This window comes from Melanotaenia boesemani, chromosome 23 (genome assembly GCF_017639745.1).
Source record: "Melanotaenia boesemani isolate fMelBoe1 chromosome 23, fMelBoe1.pri, whole genome shotgun sequence".
NCBI lineage: Eukaryota > Metazoa > Chordata > Actinopteri > Atheriniformes > Melanotaeniidae > Melanotaenia > Melanotaenia boesemani.
Genome location: NC_055704.1, coordinates 12,338,626 through 12,357,377, shown reverse-complemented (window position 1 = coordinate 12,357,377; position 18,752 = coordinate 12,338,626). Strand labels below are relative to the sequence as shown.

General features: G+C 39.9%; 1 protein-coding gene across 5 annotated transcripts in view; it reads left to right on the top strand.

The window, feature by feature from the left end:
* osbpl8 (oxysterol binding protein-like 8) overlaps positions 1–15,659 on the top strand; it is a 77,165-nt gene extending 61,506 nt beyond the window's left edge. For 3 of the 5 annotated variants that reach the window (XM_041978039.1, XM_041978037.1, XM_041978041.1), the window contains 19 exons: positions 571–651; positions 1,029–1,130; positions 1,345–1,548; positions 2,271–2,355; positions 3,447–3,612; positions 3,765–3,990; positions 4,511–4,695; positions 4,896–4,977; positions 5,070–5,168; positions 5,255–5,351; positions 5,438–5,536; positions 5,718–5,815; positions 6,554–6,643; positions 6,744–6,880; positions 6,985–7,170; positions 8,037–8,190; positions 9,899–10,001; positions 10,653–10,758; positions 10,835–15,659. In XM_041978039.1, the coding sequence (XP_041833973.1) occupies positions 571–651; positions 1,029–1,130; positions 1,345–1,548; positions 2,271–2,355; positions 3,447–3,612; positions 3,765–3,990; positions 4,511–4,695; positions 4,896–4,977; positions 5,070–5,168; positions 5,255–5,351; positions 5,438–5,536; positions 5,718–5,815; positions 6,554–6,643; positions 6,744–6,880; positions 6,985–7,170; positions 8,037–8,190; positions 9,899–10,001; positions 10,653–10,758; positions 10,835–10,964 (2,430 nt within the window). In that variant the 3' untranslated portion in view covers positions 10,965–15,659. The remainder of the gene's footprint in view (positions 1–570; positions 652–1,028; positions 1,131–1,344; positions 1,549–2,270; positions 2,356–3,446; positions 3,613–3,764; positions 3,991–4,510; positions 4,696–4,895; positions 4,978–5,069; positions 5,169–5,254; positions 5,352–5,437; positions 5,537–5,717; positions 5,816–6,553; positions 6,644–6,743; positions 6,881–6,984; positions 7,171–8,036; positions 8,191–9,898; positions 10,002–10,652; positions 10,759–10,834) is intronic. The other 2 variants (XM_041978040.1, XM_041978042.1) reach the window with 1 other exon arrangement.
* Positions 15,660–18,752: the final 3,093 nt, after the last annotated feature.

Sequence of the window (18,752 nt, the reverse complement as noted above, 5' to 3'; positions counted from 1 at the left end):
TCCATGCTGCACACTTTTGATGTAATTATGCTATGAATGCATCACATCATATTACACAAATACTATTCAGTTTTCTTTTGGTTCAAGTATCATTTTTGCACTCTGATATAAAAAGTACTATCACATGTATGACCACCACTTTTTTTTTTTTTTAGCTGAGATAGTTGAAAATCACACTCATTACCAAACTGTATGCACTTTTATAGCAGCAGATGCAGGTGATTCCTGCACCAGTACAATCAAACATACTGCTAGATGGAATAAAGGAGCAGCTGGAGCTGACTACGAGAATCAATCCTGGATTAGGGCTTTTAAATACTAATTGTCATATAGGAAAAAAACAAGAGGAGAAATAACATTAAGGCGCATAACAGTCATTAAAAGGAAACACTGTGTAAAATATAGTCATTTATCGGATGCTATGATCCTCATAATAAAAATGCTTCCTTTGCGAGTTGTTTTACTGAGCTGGACATAATTCAATTTTAAGAAAGCGGATATTGATGAGACATCATAGGAAGGTGAATCAGTTCTAATTTGCTGCTCTTTCTTCCTGCTGCGTATTCACAGTCTGAAACAAAGCTGTACAATGGCTCAGACAAGGATGTGTCGACGTCCGGAGGAAAGCTCACCAAGAAGGAGTCCCTCAAGGTAAGCGAGCTTAAAGCAGCTTAAGTCTCACACATCCGGACGCTAATTCTCAGAACAGGCACCATGAGACATAAAAATACACTTTCATGCAGGGTGTTCCATGCCTGTCAACTCTTCTTATTTTACTGTACAGTACTCACTGTAAAATTCATGTAATGCACCAGCATCACCACAGTGCAAAATGAAAATTTAAATGGGACATAAATTTTACACGATACCTCTCTCCAGAGTTGGAAGGTATTATTTTAGCAGAGACATTACAGAGTTTTATTTCACAACACCAAATGAAGTTCAGGGAGAAGCCATGTGTGGAAAGTGAATATTCACAGTTGTGCAGATTGTTCTTTGCATTGTTCATCCCTCTGTGTTGTCTGCAGGTGCAGAAGAAGAATTACAGGGAAGAAAAGAAGCGGGCGACCAAGGAGCTGCTCAGCACCATCACAGATCCTTCTGTTATTGTTATGGCTGACTGGCTAAAGGTGGGGGGGCTCACATCAGTATTTCTTTCTGCTGTGTGTGTGTCTTATTACTTTTCTTTTACTGAAATAAACCGGATAAGAAGACATATTATACATATAGTTTTGTTTTTTTTTTACCAGCTTTCATGCCGATTTGTTGGACAGTTTTAATTGCTTCTCATTGGTTGAAGGGTTTTACATGACCTTGCTTTTCTCTGTGACCACATTTCTCCAGATCCGGGGCACTCTAAAGAGCTGGACCAAGTTGTGGTGTGTCCTGAAACCTGGTGTCCTCCTCATCTATAAAACCCACAAAAATGGACAATGGGTGGGAACGGTGCTGCTCAATGCCTGCGAGCTGATCGAAAGGCCCTCCAAGAAGGACGGCTTCTGCTTCAAGCTCTTTCACCCGCTAGAGCAGTCCATCTGGGCTGTTAAGGTCAGAATATGCAGACTAGATGTAGATATATCAGATACATTACTACACAAACACCTGGAGCTTTAACTATAGTTATCTTTCATTGTACATTTATTGAACTGAATTACAATAATATAATAATCTGTATATAGAAAACATCAACTAATTAATTGCTTGCCTATAGCTATCTATACTATTTATTTTGAACTGGAAACAGAGGAAAAATGGAAAGCTGAAATTACTATAAATGTAGAGAAAACTGTGGAAATTTCCATATTTGGCATATGACATGTTCCAATTATTCCTGTATTTTCCGCTGTGTTCAATAGTCCACTCCAGCTGCGATGTTGTATTCATCGCTGACCTCACGAGTGTCATTGAGTTTGTTTTTGTTATTAGAAGAGGTCTGTGTGTTACATTACAGCTCCTCCATTCACCCTCTTCACTTCCACTACAAGCTTTTTACTCGTTCTGCATCTGTGCCCTCGTAATTATGCAAATTCTGATTTCCATAATAACACCACTGTGTGTGTGTACACTTTATTTGCAGATGTACACGATTAACATTATTAATGTTATTAACTGAAAGAAGAAATTGAAACATTGCAAGTGACATGAGGAGAAAATAAAAACTTTTTAAAACAATCTGAGATCTGCAGATCTGAGAAGTGACAGAAAATAGATGTATCATCCATCTTGGTTTTTAACGTCTATTTTCTCCATCTGTCTCTTCTTGTCATCAGGGTCCTAAAGGAGAAGCAGTGGGCTCCATCACGCAGCCATTACCCAGCAGCCACCTCATCTTCCGTGCTGCCTCGGAGTCTGATGGTAAGAGAGAGGCTGTCATTCACAGCTTTTTCTCCGGCTCTGGCATTAAGTTACAGTAGTTGTTATCACATATCCCACCACATACAGTACCAGTCAAAAGTCAAAAGACACACTTTCCCCATTAAATCTAATGGGACAGTGTGTCCAAACTTTTGACTGGTGGTGTACACAAGCTAATGTCCGTGTATCACGTGAAGACGGGAAAACACTGAAGAATTAAAAAGAACAAATAGACATACATGCATTGTACCTACTGTGGTGAGCAATCAGAATCCACGCTCGCTTTGTCTCTGTCCGTGGTGCTGAAACATAAATCCCAGCGTCTCCTTGTCCACTGAGTCTCTGTCCATGGTGCTAAAACAGTGAAGCACAACTAAAGCCTTTTTTTGTTGATGTTGTTGTTTGTGCACTGAAAGCAGCTGGGATTTAAAAATAGATGCATGTTTGCTGTGGAAAAGCCCTGCAGTTTCCACAGTATTATTGTGGACCATGCTCTGCCCCCTCTGCATTACAGACTCATGGCCATCCCTTGTATTTCCAGCTGAGAATCATTTTTTCAACATAAAATGTCCTGCTGCTTGTGTAAACAGCAGCTGTGGGAAAAGGACCAGATCAAATTCCTCACACATTATCCTGAACATCTCTGGTGTTTTTGTGTGCAAACAGCTGGGAGAGCTCATTTACTATCCTGTGAGCATGTGGATGAACAAATGGTCATAAATAAATGTAGTGAAGCACACAGCAGCAAAGGCTGCTCAAAGTTTCAGTTGCATGATTTTTTTCTAGTTCAAGATTCCAGGTTGTCATTGAATTTCTCCAGTTGTTGGCTCTGCCATAATGATGCAATCAGCAGGGCAAATATCAGCCAGTTAAAGTACTCTCCTCCAATAAACAACAATAAATCTGGCTCAGATCTCCTCCTGCACAGTTCTTGCTTGTCTTACATTGTGGAATATTTTTACTATAGATTAAAACTAGTTTTGTAATCCACCAAGCTGTTACATTTTGCATTACTGTGCTATGTTAGAATATGAATGCATTTTTGCTTCTTTTATTCCCACTTTGTTAATCAGATGTCTTTTGCTTTGCAGGTCGGTGCTGGATGGACGCCTTAGAGCTGGCCCTGAAGTGCTCCAGCCTGCTGAAGAGGACCATGATCCGTGAGGGGAAGGAGGACATGAGCACAGTATCCACGAGTGGAGAGCACTCCATTAATTTTTACAGCCTTCTCAGAGCTCACAACATGCATGGTTTCCAGTAAGTGGCAGAAATAAATTAAATAAATTATAGTTGTATTCTCCGTCAAAGTTTTTTTTTCTTTCTTTTTACACTACCTCTCTCTTTGTTTTTTAGTGCAACTTTTCATAGTAAATGTCTTTGCACCCCATCCCCCTCTCTTCCTCTTCCAGGTTTAATGACAGTGACCATTTGAAAGACCCCGATCTCTACTCGGACAAATCAGACCGAGAGGGAGAACAGGACCACGAAGAGTCTGATCCAGAAGGCCTGGAAAAGAGCGAGGAGAGTGACAGCGACACATCAGAGCGCCAAGATGACTCGTACGTCGACCTGGACCCCAATGAACATCTACGGGAAACCCCATACCTGGAACAATCCCATGAGGAGTTGGGGGAGGTACGGGATAAATAGTTAACTGTAATAGTTTTGAATCTTGGTAATCTTAGCTAAAAGAAGATGAGATATGATTGTTGCTTTAGGAGATAATCTCAGTATTTTTGCTGCTGTTTTGATCTTAATCTTAGATTAAATCACCATCAAAAGAGTTTTTTTTATCAGGTTTTTTGATTAATGAGAATAAATTAACATCTCATTCTGCTGAGGCTATTGATGCGGAAACATGGATGGTGTTTGATCACGGTGTGTATGGTTTGATTTGTGTTGATGTCTCTAAGCGTGCGGAGATAAGAACCATGAAACGCTGACAAAGATTTCCATACTGATGAAATCTGAGACAATCCGCTCATTAATTAAACACTTGCTGAGGTTTAGGCAAAAAGTTCTCTGTCAAAAGGAAGTTAGCAGCCTCAGATAGCTTGTGTCAGTTTAACCATGGAAGTAGTTGTTTTAGAGGCTATTGGCTACCTGGAGAAAACGTTATTTAAAACATATCTGTTTTCCACGTCTGTGCATTCAGGCTGGCGAGGCAGCCCAGACAGAAACGGTATCAGAGGAGAATAAATCCCTGATCTGGACCCTGCTGAAGCAAGTTCGACCTGGCATGGATCTGTCCAAGGTTGTTCTGCCCACTTTTATCCTGGAGCCAAGATCCTTCCTGGATAAACTGTCTGACTACTACTACCACGCAGACTTCCTCTCAGAGTAAGGCCTTCACATTCTCTTCATCCTTTCTGTTAATTGGAGGAATAGTTGAATATTTGGCAAATATGATTATTGGTATTTCCAGTTTCCAAAATACCTGCATTATCATTTTGATCTTTACCTCTACAATTAAAATTCCTGTTGGCTAAACAGTTGGTGTTAAAGGGGAGCATCAGTCTAAGCTGAGATTTCTATTTCAGAGCTGCAATTGAAGAGAATGCCTACAACCGGATGAAGAAGGTGGTGAAATGGTACATCTCTGGGTTTTACAAAAAGCCAAAGGTCAGTGCAGCCATGTCCATGTTGGGTTGTTATTTATGTTGGTGCACAATAGATTTTTATAAATGTGACGCTTTTTTATGTTTAATTCACAGGGGTTAAAAAAGCCTTACAACCCCATTATTGGAGAGACGTTCCGCTGCATGTGGTTCCATACGAAGACGAACAGCAAGACCTTCTACATCGCAGAGCAGGTATCCAGTAACTCATCATCCAACTAATGCTGTCAATGAATTTTTATGTCCAATCAGTTGTTGACTGATTTAAATGATCTCTTCAGGTGTCCCACCATCCACCCGTGTCAGCCCTCTATGTTAGCAACAGGAAAGACGGATTCTGCCTCAGCGGCAGCATCCTTGCCAAGTCCAAGTTCTACGGTACAAACATACACACCCTCTTATACTTGACGGTTTTAATCCCTCTATCCACTGAGGCCTAATTGTTCATTTTGTTTTCCTTCTAGGAAACTCCCTGTCAGCCATATTAGACGGAGAGGCTCGCCTCACCTTCCTGAACCGAGGAGAGGACTATATCATGAATATGCCCTACGCGCACTGTAAAGGTCAGAAAGCATCCTTCTCAACACGGATCATTCATGCTGTTGTGTTCATGTATACTTTTCAGATGGTTTAGGATTTTAAAAGCTGCAGATCAGCCAAAAACAATTGTTGAGTGTTTTTATGGCTTTTTAAGCTGGTTTTGGAGTTAACCAGTTGTCCCTTTTTTTTTTTTGCGTCTGTTAGGTATACTGTATGGAACCATGACCCTGGAGCTGGGTGGTCAGATCACCATTGCATGTGAGAAAACAGGCTACAGCGCTCAGCTGGAGTTTAAACTAAAGGTATAACTTTAATTTTCTTTTTAATTAGAAGCTTTGTATTTAGATAGGAGTAGCTGATAGTGTTAGGCTGCTTTTCATCAGGTAAGACCTTCAGTGTAAACTAATGAAGAGAGGGAACTTGTTAATAATTGTTTTTTTTCTGAATTTCTCACTTCCCACCATCAACATCTCCACCATTCCACTCCTTTATCCTCCCTAAAAAATATCCTACCCCCCACCATCCTCATCTCTATTATCACATCATGAATCAGCGACAGGTATGTTTAGGATGGAACAAACAGGGCAACACCACGTTAGATACAATAAAGATTTAATGAGAATATGTTTTAAGCTTACTTTTCTTTTTATTGAGTGGTTTATTTCTTGTGTGCCTTTCTTATGTTTGAATGATCTTTGGGTCAGTGTAAAGTGACGGACAAACCAAAAAACCGATAGCTTTACAACAGTAGCGTGCCGTTCAAGCATTTATTTTATACATGCCTGTGTTGTATTTACATATTTTATTATTTGTGGGTTATTTTTAACATTAGAACAAGCTGACATGGGGAAGTCAGAGCTGAAATGAGGCAATAAAACAGATGCAAAAGCTCAGAAAAATGAGTAACAGGAACTTCATAAATGCAGCTAGTAAAATGTGTGTGTCCATATATTTCCCCCTCCTTTAAATCCCTCCTGCTTGTCTCCCCTTGCTTCTCCCTTTTGCTTGTGTCCATCTCTTTTCTTCCGTCTTGCCTTCAGCCATTCCTTGGCAGCAGCGACTGTGTCAATCAGATCTCAGGAAAGATCAAGTTGGGAAAGGAGGTGTTGGCTACGTTAGAGGGACACTGGGTAAGACTCATTCTCCTCATGTGATTATGATTACTACTTGAACACTTTATAGTGCTAGCAGTAAAAAAAAACAAAAACAAACTTTATTTTCCTCTCACAGGACAGCGAGATTTTTATCAATGACAAGAAGACTGGGATGGTGGACACTTTCTGGAACCCCACACCAGACCTGAGACAGAACAGGCTGACGCGCTACACGGTCCCACCAGAGGAGCAGGGCGAGTTCGAGTCAGAGAGGTGTGTTTTTATAGCTGCCGATGTAGTTTTTTTTTTTTATTTCTCCCATAGAGTCTTGTCCCTGTTTTTTAACCATGTAAATGTCCTTTATTCTAATCAACCAGACTGTGGCAGCACGTGACGCGAGCCATCAACAACAAGGACCAAACCGAGGCTACCAACGAGAAGTTCATTCTGGAGGAAGCCCAGAGGAAGTCGGCCCGCGAGCGCAAAGCCAAATGCGAGGAGTGGGTCCCCAGGCTGTTTGAGCAGGACCCCGTTACCGGGGAGTGGCATTACAGATATGCCGAGTGAGTAGCTCCTCTGCTGCTTGTGAGCTAGTACAGCCAGACATCACACAGGTGCAGCTGTTATAAAAACAAGTGTAAGCAGTTTACCCATGAGTGTTAAATGAATGCATGTGTCTGTACTGCAGCATGCTGTTCAGTACATCTGCTTTATGTGCCAACATTTGCCTTAACCCGTGTGGCGTAAACAGGCAGATACCACCTGATATCACTGTGTATTGACCTCTTTTATTTTAACTGCATACCAGATACGTTAACTTTATTGAGACTGATATGGATTTTAATGGAAACTTCTCAGAAGTCTTATGTGGACAAGTGATGCAGGCATAGATGCTGTACCTCATTTTCAGTTTATATCCAAATTAAATGACTCATAGCAGCTAAGGAAATTAGATTCAGGGCTTCCTTTATTATCTGTTTAAGCTTAAAAAAACACAGGGCCATCCTTCATTAAGGGGAAATGAAATTGTATTGGTTTATTAATTTTATACAGAGGACAGGAGGGTGAGTGTGTGCATCCTGCGACAATATCTTCTATTATGTAGTTTGTGAATTAGCATCTACAAAACAACAGCACATATTCTGTCCTCTTCCTCCCAGTTAGATAATTGGAGTGCACATGGTGCCATCTAGTGGTGGCTTCCTGTAACTGCAGAGGTTATGTACAGACTGCTTTTTGTGAACAGGATTTTTAGCAGGATAATATAAAATCTATCTAACTGAATTTCATGAAATTCGGTGGAGAGTTTGAGCAAAAGGTGCAGATTAGGATTAATTTAGTTAAAACTGCTAAATACACCCTCGAGTCAGACTGTAAACTTTTTTGCTTAAGAATGTTTTATCTTTTGATTTCTGCTCTACATCCTCAGCACAAGGCCTTGGGATCCGCTCAATGACCTGATCCAGTTCGAGAAAGACGGCTGCATCCAGACCAAGGTCCGACACCGCACCCCTATGGTACGTTCTGGCAGTCTTATTAGTCTGAGTAACCAGGGGCCGCGGAGGGACAATTGCAAGTGCCAGGTAGGTTGTCCCGATCGAAAAACCGTGCTTTACAAAAAGCATCTCGCCGCCTCAGCCATCTTCCATGCAGCATCCGGTGCACCGCCTCCATCGTTGCTTCTTCTGTGTGTGTGTCGTCATCACTGCGATGCCACCATCATTGCCTCTACTCTGTTTGTGCCTTTCTTTTTTCTTTCTTCTTTTGTCACTGCTGGTACGTTGATAACTAGGTGTTGTTTAGTTGCATTTGGACTTGGATCAGTCTGGAAAACTCAAAGTGTTTAAACTTTTCCAGCTGAACTGTCTGCGCTTCTACTTTGCTACTAAGCTCTGTTCAAAGAGATCTTTTTGGGTTTTTTTTTGTTTTTTTTCTAAAGAGAAAAAACAAATATTAATCACTATGTGTTCAGAAAATCTCCTATTTATTGGAGCAGAGATAATATTCAGCCACAATGGTCAGTTTGTCTCATCTCTGCATAGTTTTAGTGTAATTTAGCTCATTGTTTTGGTTTTTTTGCCCAAAGCTTTAGTGTTTAAATTAATGACAAAGATTTAAAAGTGGTATTTCCTGTGTCCAGAAAAAAATAAATAAAAAATGGTTCAGCATCACATCAACAGGCTGTTATCAACACCTGGTTGCTTCATAGTGGCCACTTCCCCCTCTTCCCCCGTTTTCTTTAACTCCATGTTGTGTTGGTTAAAGAACTCTTTGGTTTGGTTTTTTAGTTTAGTTTTTTTTTTTTACTTACCTGCTGCTAGTTAGAGACTTAAATACGAAGCCTGTTTTCAGTTGGCCAATGTAACATTCACTCTCTTTGCATGTGTGCGAGTTCAAAGTGACAACATGCCAAGTGCCACAGCCAAATGAGATCTTGATGGAAAAATCCAATCCACTGAAGCTGTCAAGCTTTGGTTCTGTTAGCTTCTGTTTGGGCACCATCAAAGATGCTGGGTCCACTCCTTTTAAAATCATTAGTGTATGATTTGGTTAAGTGAGGAGCAGCTCACACAGATCTTCCAGAGCAATCACAAATGCATAATGATATTCCAACAATCAACTACTGGTTACTGAAGAGCCCTGAATGCAACACACAGATTTTATTCATAATTTTAAAAATAATTTGCTGATTGGCAGCAAAACACCCCTCTTGTATTTGTATTTGGCAAATAGTTGACTTGCAGCTCTCACATATAAATAAGTTGAAGTGATAAAAAGCAAAATACTGCCTCAGCTTTATAATGACATGGTTTAACAAGTTATTTATCTATTCTTTTCTTGTTAATTGAATAAATCCAGCTCCCGGCTTACATCCGTTTCAGCCAGTCTCATCTTCACATTTACTGCTACAGCTTGAGGATTAAAATACTTTTTTAATGCATTTTAAACATGTTAAATGTGGTCCTTATCAAAGTTAAGAACTTCTGATCTGATGTTAGGGTTAGGGATGTTTTTGATCATAAAAATGGATAAATTCTAAGATGTTCACAAATGTTCATGCGTCACTGAGATTTTTTTGTTTTTGGTTCCAGCTCTTGGCAGGTTGCTTACTTTTGAAAGCTGATTGTGTTATTGCTGAGTGTTGTAAATGCATGTGACTCACTAATTTACATTTTTGTTTTATCCATATTTTTCTAATATTTGTTTGTACATAACTCATGTGGTGCACAAGCCTAGTTTGACCTGTTTATTGTTATGTGTTTGTGTGTAATTTTGCATTTATGTGAATAGGTAACGGTGCCAAAGAGGAAACACAAGAGTGACAAGCCCAAGAGCCCAGAGAGTGGCTGCTCTTCGCCCGAACCGGACCACCAAGACTCATCTGGCAGCGAGCGTGAGCCACACACATTTACTTTAGACTCCCATACAAACACACCCACAAAAAACAAGAAAACACATTCATTACATTCAATGCAGTACCTTGCAAAAATATTCAACCCCTTTGGCATTTTTTATTATTTTACTGGATTACAACTTAAAATGTGTGTCTAACCATGCAAGAAAACTTAAATGAATGCATTCCTAAGTAATTACTGCCTTTGAAGATCCATTTCTGACTCCTCAAAACATGTGGAAGGAGGTCAGATGAGAGTCAGACGCTCTATAAACAAAATTAACATGAAAAATAAGTGAAACTGAGTGAAGAAGAGATTGTTTAGTTAGTCATTAGCCATCTTGTTTGCTCATTGAGTGCACTGAACAGCCAATCAGTTCCCTCACTGAAAGATTCAATCCTAGTTCAGCATGTTGAACATACAGAGTGAAAGTAAAGAAGAGACAGATGTTTATGAAATGGAAAGAAGAGAAATGTCTCTAAAGTTCATTAGAATTGTTTATCAGCTAACAAATTGAGGAAAATGCCAAAGGGGATGCTTAGAATGGCAAGGTAATACACAAAGAGCACATTGTTTCACATCTGGGTCATCTAACGGTTTGATCTCATTGAGTAAAATATAATAAACACCTTAAATATACTTTGTTGTAGGACACAAAAGCAAACACAACAGTCGGCTGAGGAAGAAAGGTGCAGACCTCAGTGAACTTCAAAGTGCCATTGAATCTATAAAGCAGACACAGGAGGACATTAACAGGTACGAATCACTCTGTAGCATCTGCGTGATGTGATGCTACATATGTTAGCGCTGACACAGCTGTGTGTGTTTGCAGGAGCATCACCGTGCTGCGAAGTCGTGCAGTCACTCGGACGGAAGGCAGCTCCTTCCTCCAGCAGCGCGACTACGTCATCATCGTTTTCCTCATCGTCCTTCAGGTTCTGATCAACTACGTTTTCAAGTAGCAGCCATAAGCAACAGAGAGCGGGATCCTTTTATGTATAAACACAAACCCTCTGAAATTTAAGGCTTCACAGTGGAGGATTGAACTCTGACTTCTACCAATAAGAGCATACAACGGCATCCTCCAACTGTCTTCTTCTTTGTCTGTATTAAACCCATATACTCGTATTCAGATCGGTGGACAAATAAGACTTTTTAAAAACTATTTATTTATTTACCAGCCCATTCCAAATCTTCGGGGGAGATCCACAGATTACAAAGCAGAGTGGAGCAGCAGTGAGATTTAGACATGACGAAGTCTTGACTGCTGCTCGGGAGTGTATCGATTTGCCTTTATGTTAGAGGCAAAGGCAGCAGCCATTTTTTTTTTATTTGTTTTTTTAGCCGTTTGTTTTTATTGTTTTTTCTGATGGAGTGACACCGCTCTGATTCACATTTCAAATGACAGGGATGCTTTTAACCAGAAACGTGGACCACAGCTTAGATTGTAACACAGATAAACAAGATACCTTTTTTTTTTTTTTTAAACAAACATTGTGTCTCTATGCTTGACATGAAGATCTCCTGGAATCAAAAAACACAATAAGGGTGAAGGAAGCAAAGCGGCTCAATCTGTGATTTTTATTTTTTTAAACCAGATATGGAGTTTCCACACGAGGAGAAACAACACAAGCGACAGAAGGAATAGAAGCTGTCATTTCTGTTGTATGATAAAACGCCACTTTTTGCATACAAAGTCATTGTTTAAAAAATGTCAGATGTTTGACACGTTGTATACTGTAGCTACTATGTACGAACTGAAGCGTGGTTAGGACATTAGCCCTTTGTGCGGTATTTTCTTAAGGCACAAATGCACTGGAAATTAATTTTTGTGTGTCTCTTGCAGTCAACCCTCAATCAACTTGATGCTCTCATCAAAGGAAGTTTAAAAAAAAAGATGATTTTGTCCATTTTTGTAAACTCCAGTGATCACTGCCCTTTCAGACGTCAAAATAAACAGATATTTGTATTGAACAGTCCATAGTTAATCTTAGTAATGAAAAAAAAATGGAGATGGTTCTCGTCTTACACCTAACTGAACTGTAATGCTGCTCTATTGGAAATGTGTTTAACTGCTTTCTTGGCCAGACTGACAAGACTGGGCACTATAAAGACAGTAGCGATAAAAAATCCCACCTAACAGGCACAGCCAAAGCTCACCTGTCAACATTTTATCTTAATTAAATCTGCACATTATCCACTCTACAAATATGTACATTAGGGATGCTCAATAACCACTTTTTTTAAAACCAATATCGATAACCTTCCGCTACTAAAGGCCGATACCGATAACTAATAACCATAACAAACACACTTAAGATCATGACATCAATACCAACCAAACCTAAAAGACTTTTCACTGTTTATATGAAGAGATTTTTTTTTTTTTTCAGTGAAAAACTTTTAGTATGCCTCGCAAGCATTTTCTAAAGATATCAAACAGAACTATTTGATATAATGTGTGAATACATTTGGCGGTAGCATCATACTTGGATGGAAGCAAAGTAGCGGTGGCTCGGCACCGTAAACCGTGGCTCCAAGTTTTGCGGTGGCTCGGCACCGTAAACCGTGGCTCCAAGTGATGAATCAGACGAGAAAAGTCTCTGTCTTCAACAGGGGTAAAGAACTGGTCGTCAAGCGCCATCATTTCCAAAATTAAATCTTCAATACTCTTAGCCTTCAATAACCTTAGCCCGTGGGTCATGTCTGGCAATTTTCTTGGATGTCTCAAACACCTCACGGATGTCTGTCAGTCCCGATGGCTTCTTTACGGTTGGCTTTAAGTTGTTTGCGTCTTTAGCAGCCAGGGCGTCCTCATACGCTTTCTAAACTCCGTCGAAACGATGATTATGTTGCAGGTGACTGATCAGATTTGTAGTATTGAAGCTCGTGCTGCTTTTCCCTCCTCGTGGAACTTGTTTGGAACCGTTATTACAAATAACCAGCGAACTGTCTTCTTCGGAATCTTTGAAGAATTCCCACACTACGGACGCCATGTTCTCTGTTGTCAAACGTCAGCACGCTGTGCTGTATGCCGGTGGTGCTGTATTCACGGGGTGATGGAAATTCCCCATTCCCACGTTTGTTAGTCGTGCTTACAGCCTTTCAAGTTCGCGGTTCTATTGTAACATGTTGAAAAATACACTGAATGTCAGTTCAAGTCAGTAACTCAGTCAGTTTTCTGGTTAGATAACAACTTAAAAAACTACCAAAACTATGACTGAGTTTTAACGAGTTGTCTTCCAACATGAGGGGTTATTCTTACATTTTTCCAGTCGGAATTATTTCCAGTCAGAAATATTTTTTTCATTTTATGTCAACGTCACATGAATGCAGCACCGCCGTGCTGACAAAAGTATGTTATCGGGGCAAGTCATTATGATATTGGACTTATCGGATGGACGTAATAATTTCCTGTTCGGGCCGATAGTTATCGTGCATCCCTAATGTACACTTATTAGTTGGAAAGGGGAATTTTTGTTGTTTCATGTCTTTTAAAAGGCATGTAGCTAAAAAAAATGAGTCTATTTTGAGTTTGTTAGTATAGGTTGTCACCTATAAGCTAAGCTAATCAGCTTTGGCTTCTTATTTAGAGAAATATCGTCTCATAAAATCTATGGTTAGATTTTAAACTATTTTAAATTATTTAGTTAATGCCACTTTTTCCAAATAGCAGCATTAGGTGTGCAGAAGTAAGGAGAATAGAGCTGTATAATATGACTTACAATCCAAATCCATATATTTATATTGCAATAGCAATAACATTTTGAGATATTGTGCAGCCTTGATATATTAGATGGTTTCCAAACATAAAAACAAACTTCAGACAAAAACCATCATCCATATAACTCCCAACAGTTTTAACTGTCTGAGCTGGTCAGCTCTTCCAGCGCATTTGAGCCTCAAATTCCAACCATTAAAATTAGAATAGACATGTTTAGTAAGTAGTTTTCTACCTGTCAACGTATTAAACCATTCCAAATGTACGCAAGTACCAGCCAAACTCAGTGTGTAGAATAGAACTAAGTCCAGTTCACTGTGTAAATATCCACCAGGAGCAAAGAGCTCCTCTTGAGTAGCGCTCGGCGCCTCGACACCAAGGTTCACAGTACAGACATCTGCTGTGCACAAAAACCACTCTCTTCAAGCTTGTGTGTCTTTCTATCGCCTGCTCTGTACATACCTGTGGACACTGGCAAAAAAAGAGAAGAAATAAACAACCGATTGGTACTCAAGACATTCCCATTCCAAAAAATGTTTGGCCTCAAGATTTTGCTAGTTTAGAAGTTTCTGTAATTGTCAGCATATTGTTAACTGTGGTTCCAGCTTGTTGCCTTCTTCTTTTGACACATGTATTTTTAAGTTTATTTTACAGAAGATAATAACTCCAAAACAGCTTCCAAAATTATTCATTTAAATTCAAGGATGAAGGCAACACGTCCGAACCGGATTTGGCATTTCTAATGAATTATCTGTTAACATTTCTATTTAAAGTTAAAGTAAATAATCTGATAAACAAATGAAGATAAAACCCAACTTCAGGACTATATATGAACATTGATTTTGTATATCTCTTCGCCTGTCATGATGTTAGCCTTGTCGACGTTTACATATCCGATTGCCTCCGCCGTCAGCAGACTGTTAGCGATGAAAACTTTGTGACACCAGTGCAGGTGTAAAGACTGGTAGCATCGGTCGGAACCAGCTGAAACTCCCTCCCGCTCCCCCCCTGGAAGTTACCCGGCTGGCCCGAGTGTATCTGTACACGTGTTTCTGTGCATCTTCATTGCCTCCATCACTCATCTTAAATAGAGAATCCAGATGTTAGAATGTGGAGAAATAAGTATAAACCAGTGCCTTCTAGAGCCAGATTGGGGCTAGAGTAGATGAGGGGGCTTAGCAGAGGAGGTCAGGAGTGATGTGAGGAGGGTGAATGTGGAGCATACAGACAAAGCCATAGAGTCCAAGTCTGAAGAGGAAGTAAAGAGGATGGAATCATCTGATTTGAGGGGGGCGGTAAGGCTTGAACCTGGACTTGGGACTCTGGTTGTTTTAGTGTGGACGTGCCATATAAAGCCTTAGCAATGAGTCTCAACTCCACAGGTCGCCACCCCACCCAGCTCTTGCCTCCCCCTCCTGCAGTGTCGCCATAGTAACGCACCCTTAGGTTCCTGGATGCTGATTCCTGCCCTGAGGAGAAAGAGGAGAAGAGAGAGACTTTTCCTCTCTGTCATCCTTCTCTCTCTCTAACACACCAAACTTAGAGGGGAATGAACATCTCTGCTGTCTGTTGTTGCTGTGTCTGTGAAATAATGTTTTATTTATTCCTCTTTTGTATGTGGATTTATGTTGAATTGTTTTTCAGCTCATGGTTTTAGATGACTCTTATCTTGTTTGATGTTTTTTCAAAACTGATTTTAAATTCACGCGTGGTTTTATTTGAATCTATTCCTTGTTACTTGACATCGGCCACATGCAACTGTCATAAACTGGTGCACAGTGTCACTCCACACACATACCTACACACACCATGCACACAAATGCTTTTTTTCCTATTTGAGTACCTGAATATATATACTGTATCTCCATGGCAACTGTAACTTCCTGGAAGTTTATGGTCACATGTAACACAGAATAAAACAAATAACATACTGGTATTCTTTGTCTGTGTTTTGTATAACAACTTAATATTATCCAAAGCATCTGTGTGTGCAGACTCAAGTCCAAAAGAGTTTAAACAGTAGGGAGGTCAGTCCAGGACCTGGACTTTCCTACTATGAAACCATGCTGTTGTGACAGATGCTATTTGTAGTTTAACATTGTTTGCTAAAATATGCATGACCTTTCCTGAAAAAGTGATCATCTATATAGGATGCTCTAAAACCTCCATATGCTTTTTAGGGTTTATAGAGCCTTTCCACATGTGGAAGTTGCCAGATCAAGGTGCATGTTTTTGAAGTGAGCCCTGATAACAAGACAGACGGTGGTCTCAGTCTATTTCAGTAGAATTCACAATCATTGGGAAGGTTGTTGACCTGACAGTTGTGCAGACAGCCATCACTGACACAATATGTTGGATGCTCTCAAAGTGCTGTATCAAAGCACATCAATCAAAAGTTGAATGGAAAGGAAAAGTGGAAGAAAAAGGTGGAGCAACCAGTAGGAATGTCCGCAGTCTGGAGAGGATCGTCAGGAAAAGGCCATTCAAAAATGTTGGGAAGCTTCACAAGGAGTGGGATTAGTGGTTCAAGAGCCACCACACACAGATGGATCCTGGACATGGGCTTCAAATGTCATATTCCTCTTGTCAAGCCGCATCTGAGCAAAACAATGTCAGACGCATCTTACCTGGGCTAAAGGCAAAATGAACTGGTCTGTTGAGCAGTGGTCCAAAGTGCTCTTTTCTGATGAGGCAAAGTTTGCATCTCATTTGGAAATCAAGGTCCCAGAGTCTGGAGGAAGAATTGAGAGGAAACCATCCAAGACACTTGTGCAGCGTGAAGTTTCTACAGTCTGTGTTAACATGAGGAGCCATGTCATCTGTCGGTGTTGGTCCACTGGGTTTTATTAAGCCCAGAGTCAACGCAGCATCTTCCAGGAGATTTCAGAGCACTTCATGCTTCCTTCAGCAGAAAAGCTTTTTGGAGATGCTGACTTCATTTTCCAGCAGGACTTGGCACCTGCCCACACTGCCAAAAGAACCAGAACCTGGTTCAATGACCAAGGATTACTGTGCTTGATTGGCCAGCAAACTCTCCTGACCTGATATTCTTATATTCTGAGATTTTGATTTTTGGGTTTTCATAAGCTGTAAGCCATAATCATCAAAATGATAAATAATGGCTTGAAATATCTAACTTTGCATATAATGAGTCTATATATTATAGTAGTTTCCCTTTTAAGTTCAATTACTGAAATAAATTACGTTATGTGCGATATTTATTTATTTTTTTGTTTCACCTGTAGTCTCTAATGTGAAATGTAACTGTTTAAAATGTTTAGTGTAATGCAGCTTAATCACCATCAGAGGGCAGTGTAGAGCCGCCTTCCTGCTGAGAACAGGCTGGTTTAGGCTTTCTGTTTTTTTTTTTTTACCAGACAAACATACCTGGAATTGATGCATCAATACTGGCTTGATTTAAACCTGCAAAATTCAGATCTCAACACCAAAAATACCTATTTAATGGGTGTTTTAGTTTATAAGCCATCCTTCCACTTCATCATAAGGATGCACCACAAATGGCTGAAAATTTCCACATTTGACAAAAGGATGATAGAGTTATAAACATTTAATAATTCTAGCATTGAAGACACATTAAAAGCAGGGATAATACCAAGCATCTCTGGTGACTCTGGATTTAACAGCTGCCGAGGGCTGGAAGAGTGATGTCAAAGTTAGCTTCAGGATCTCTTGTTGGCCGGTTGTCCCCACTGTCAGTTCCTCAGCCAAGGACAGAGGTTGATAAAGCAGAACTGTCCTTCCTGTCCCTCTCAGATAACAACAAAACATTTGATATCAATCCTGTCCCTGCTCTACCATACTTTAAACTGAAGTGCTCTGATGTATTTAGGAGAGAGAAGGAAAAGAAGGACTAAGTGTTAGGAGAAAAGAATGACAGGACGATTCTTAAAAAATAGTGAAAGTTGTTGGAATACAGCCCACAAACAGGCATGATTAATACTACAATTAGACTTTTATAGATGGCAAAAAAACCAAACTTTAAAAATGAAGTTCATAATCCACAAACATCCCAGTGACAGCAGCCTTGTAACTTCCATTTCTTTACCATACAGCCTGGTTCCATTTATTAGATTAATAGTATAAATTGCCACCAAATACTATTACAGAGTGAGTGAGAGTGGCACCTTCATTGTTTTGTTTTCTTAATTTAGGCCTTTACTTCTTCATTAAGACCACTCAGTTTAATCCTCAAGAGACTCACTACAGTGCAGCACTCAGTTCTCTGCTGCATTGTTCATTTATCATAAACACACTTAGGCCACCCTGTCACATCAAAGCTAATAAAAAGCATGACACTCGTACTTTCAGTTTGGTTTCAGTGCAGACGTCACAGAGAAGTGCTTCTCTGACTGCATGATAACTTCCTTTACAAATAATCAGTCCAGTGTTGATGTGCAGCTTTCTGGACTGGACGTTGCTGCAGCACTGAAACTGATCCTGGAGAAACTGCTGTAAACTGAGAACACGTGAAAAGCATTCAAGTCTAAATCATTCTTTTCAATTTCACTGCTTCAGTTCTTATAAGGGCATTTTTCTTAGACACATCGGTGTATTTTAAGAACAAGTCTTCACACTCAAAATGCAGCGAAGAACCTAATTTGCTTAAAAGTACTTATGAACGGAACATTTTTTTAATCCACATCGGATTGCTCTTTATTCTTCTGGAATTTTATTCATTTTTCTTTGATGTTGCCCTTGCTGCTGAAACGAACACCACTTTAAATGAATATTTACTCACTAAAGCTTCCTGTACTTTTCCCTAGTAGAGGATAATATCCATCATGTTTGAGGCGAATGCTCTTTTGAACAGAAAGAAGAGTTTGCTTTTATTATTTTTAAACTCAAGTGAGAGAAAGAACAAAAATAAAATAAAACATGGTTAGTATCTACCATCAGCTGATGGGTACCTCCTTAAACCCCTCCTCTGTCCTCCACTTCTTCCAATCACATTCCCTCTCCTCTTCTTCCAAATATTAAATTTGGTTGATCCTGATGCTGAATGGGTGAG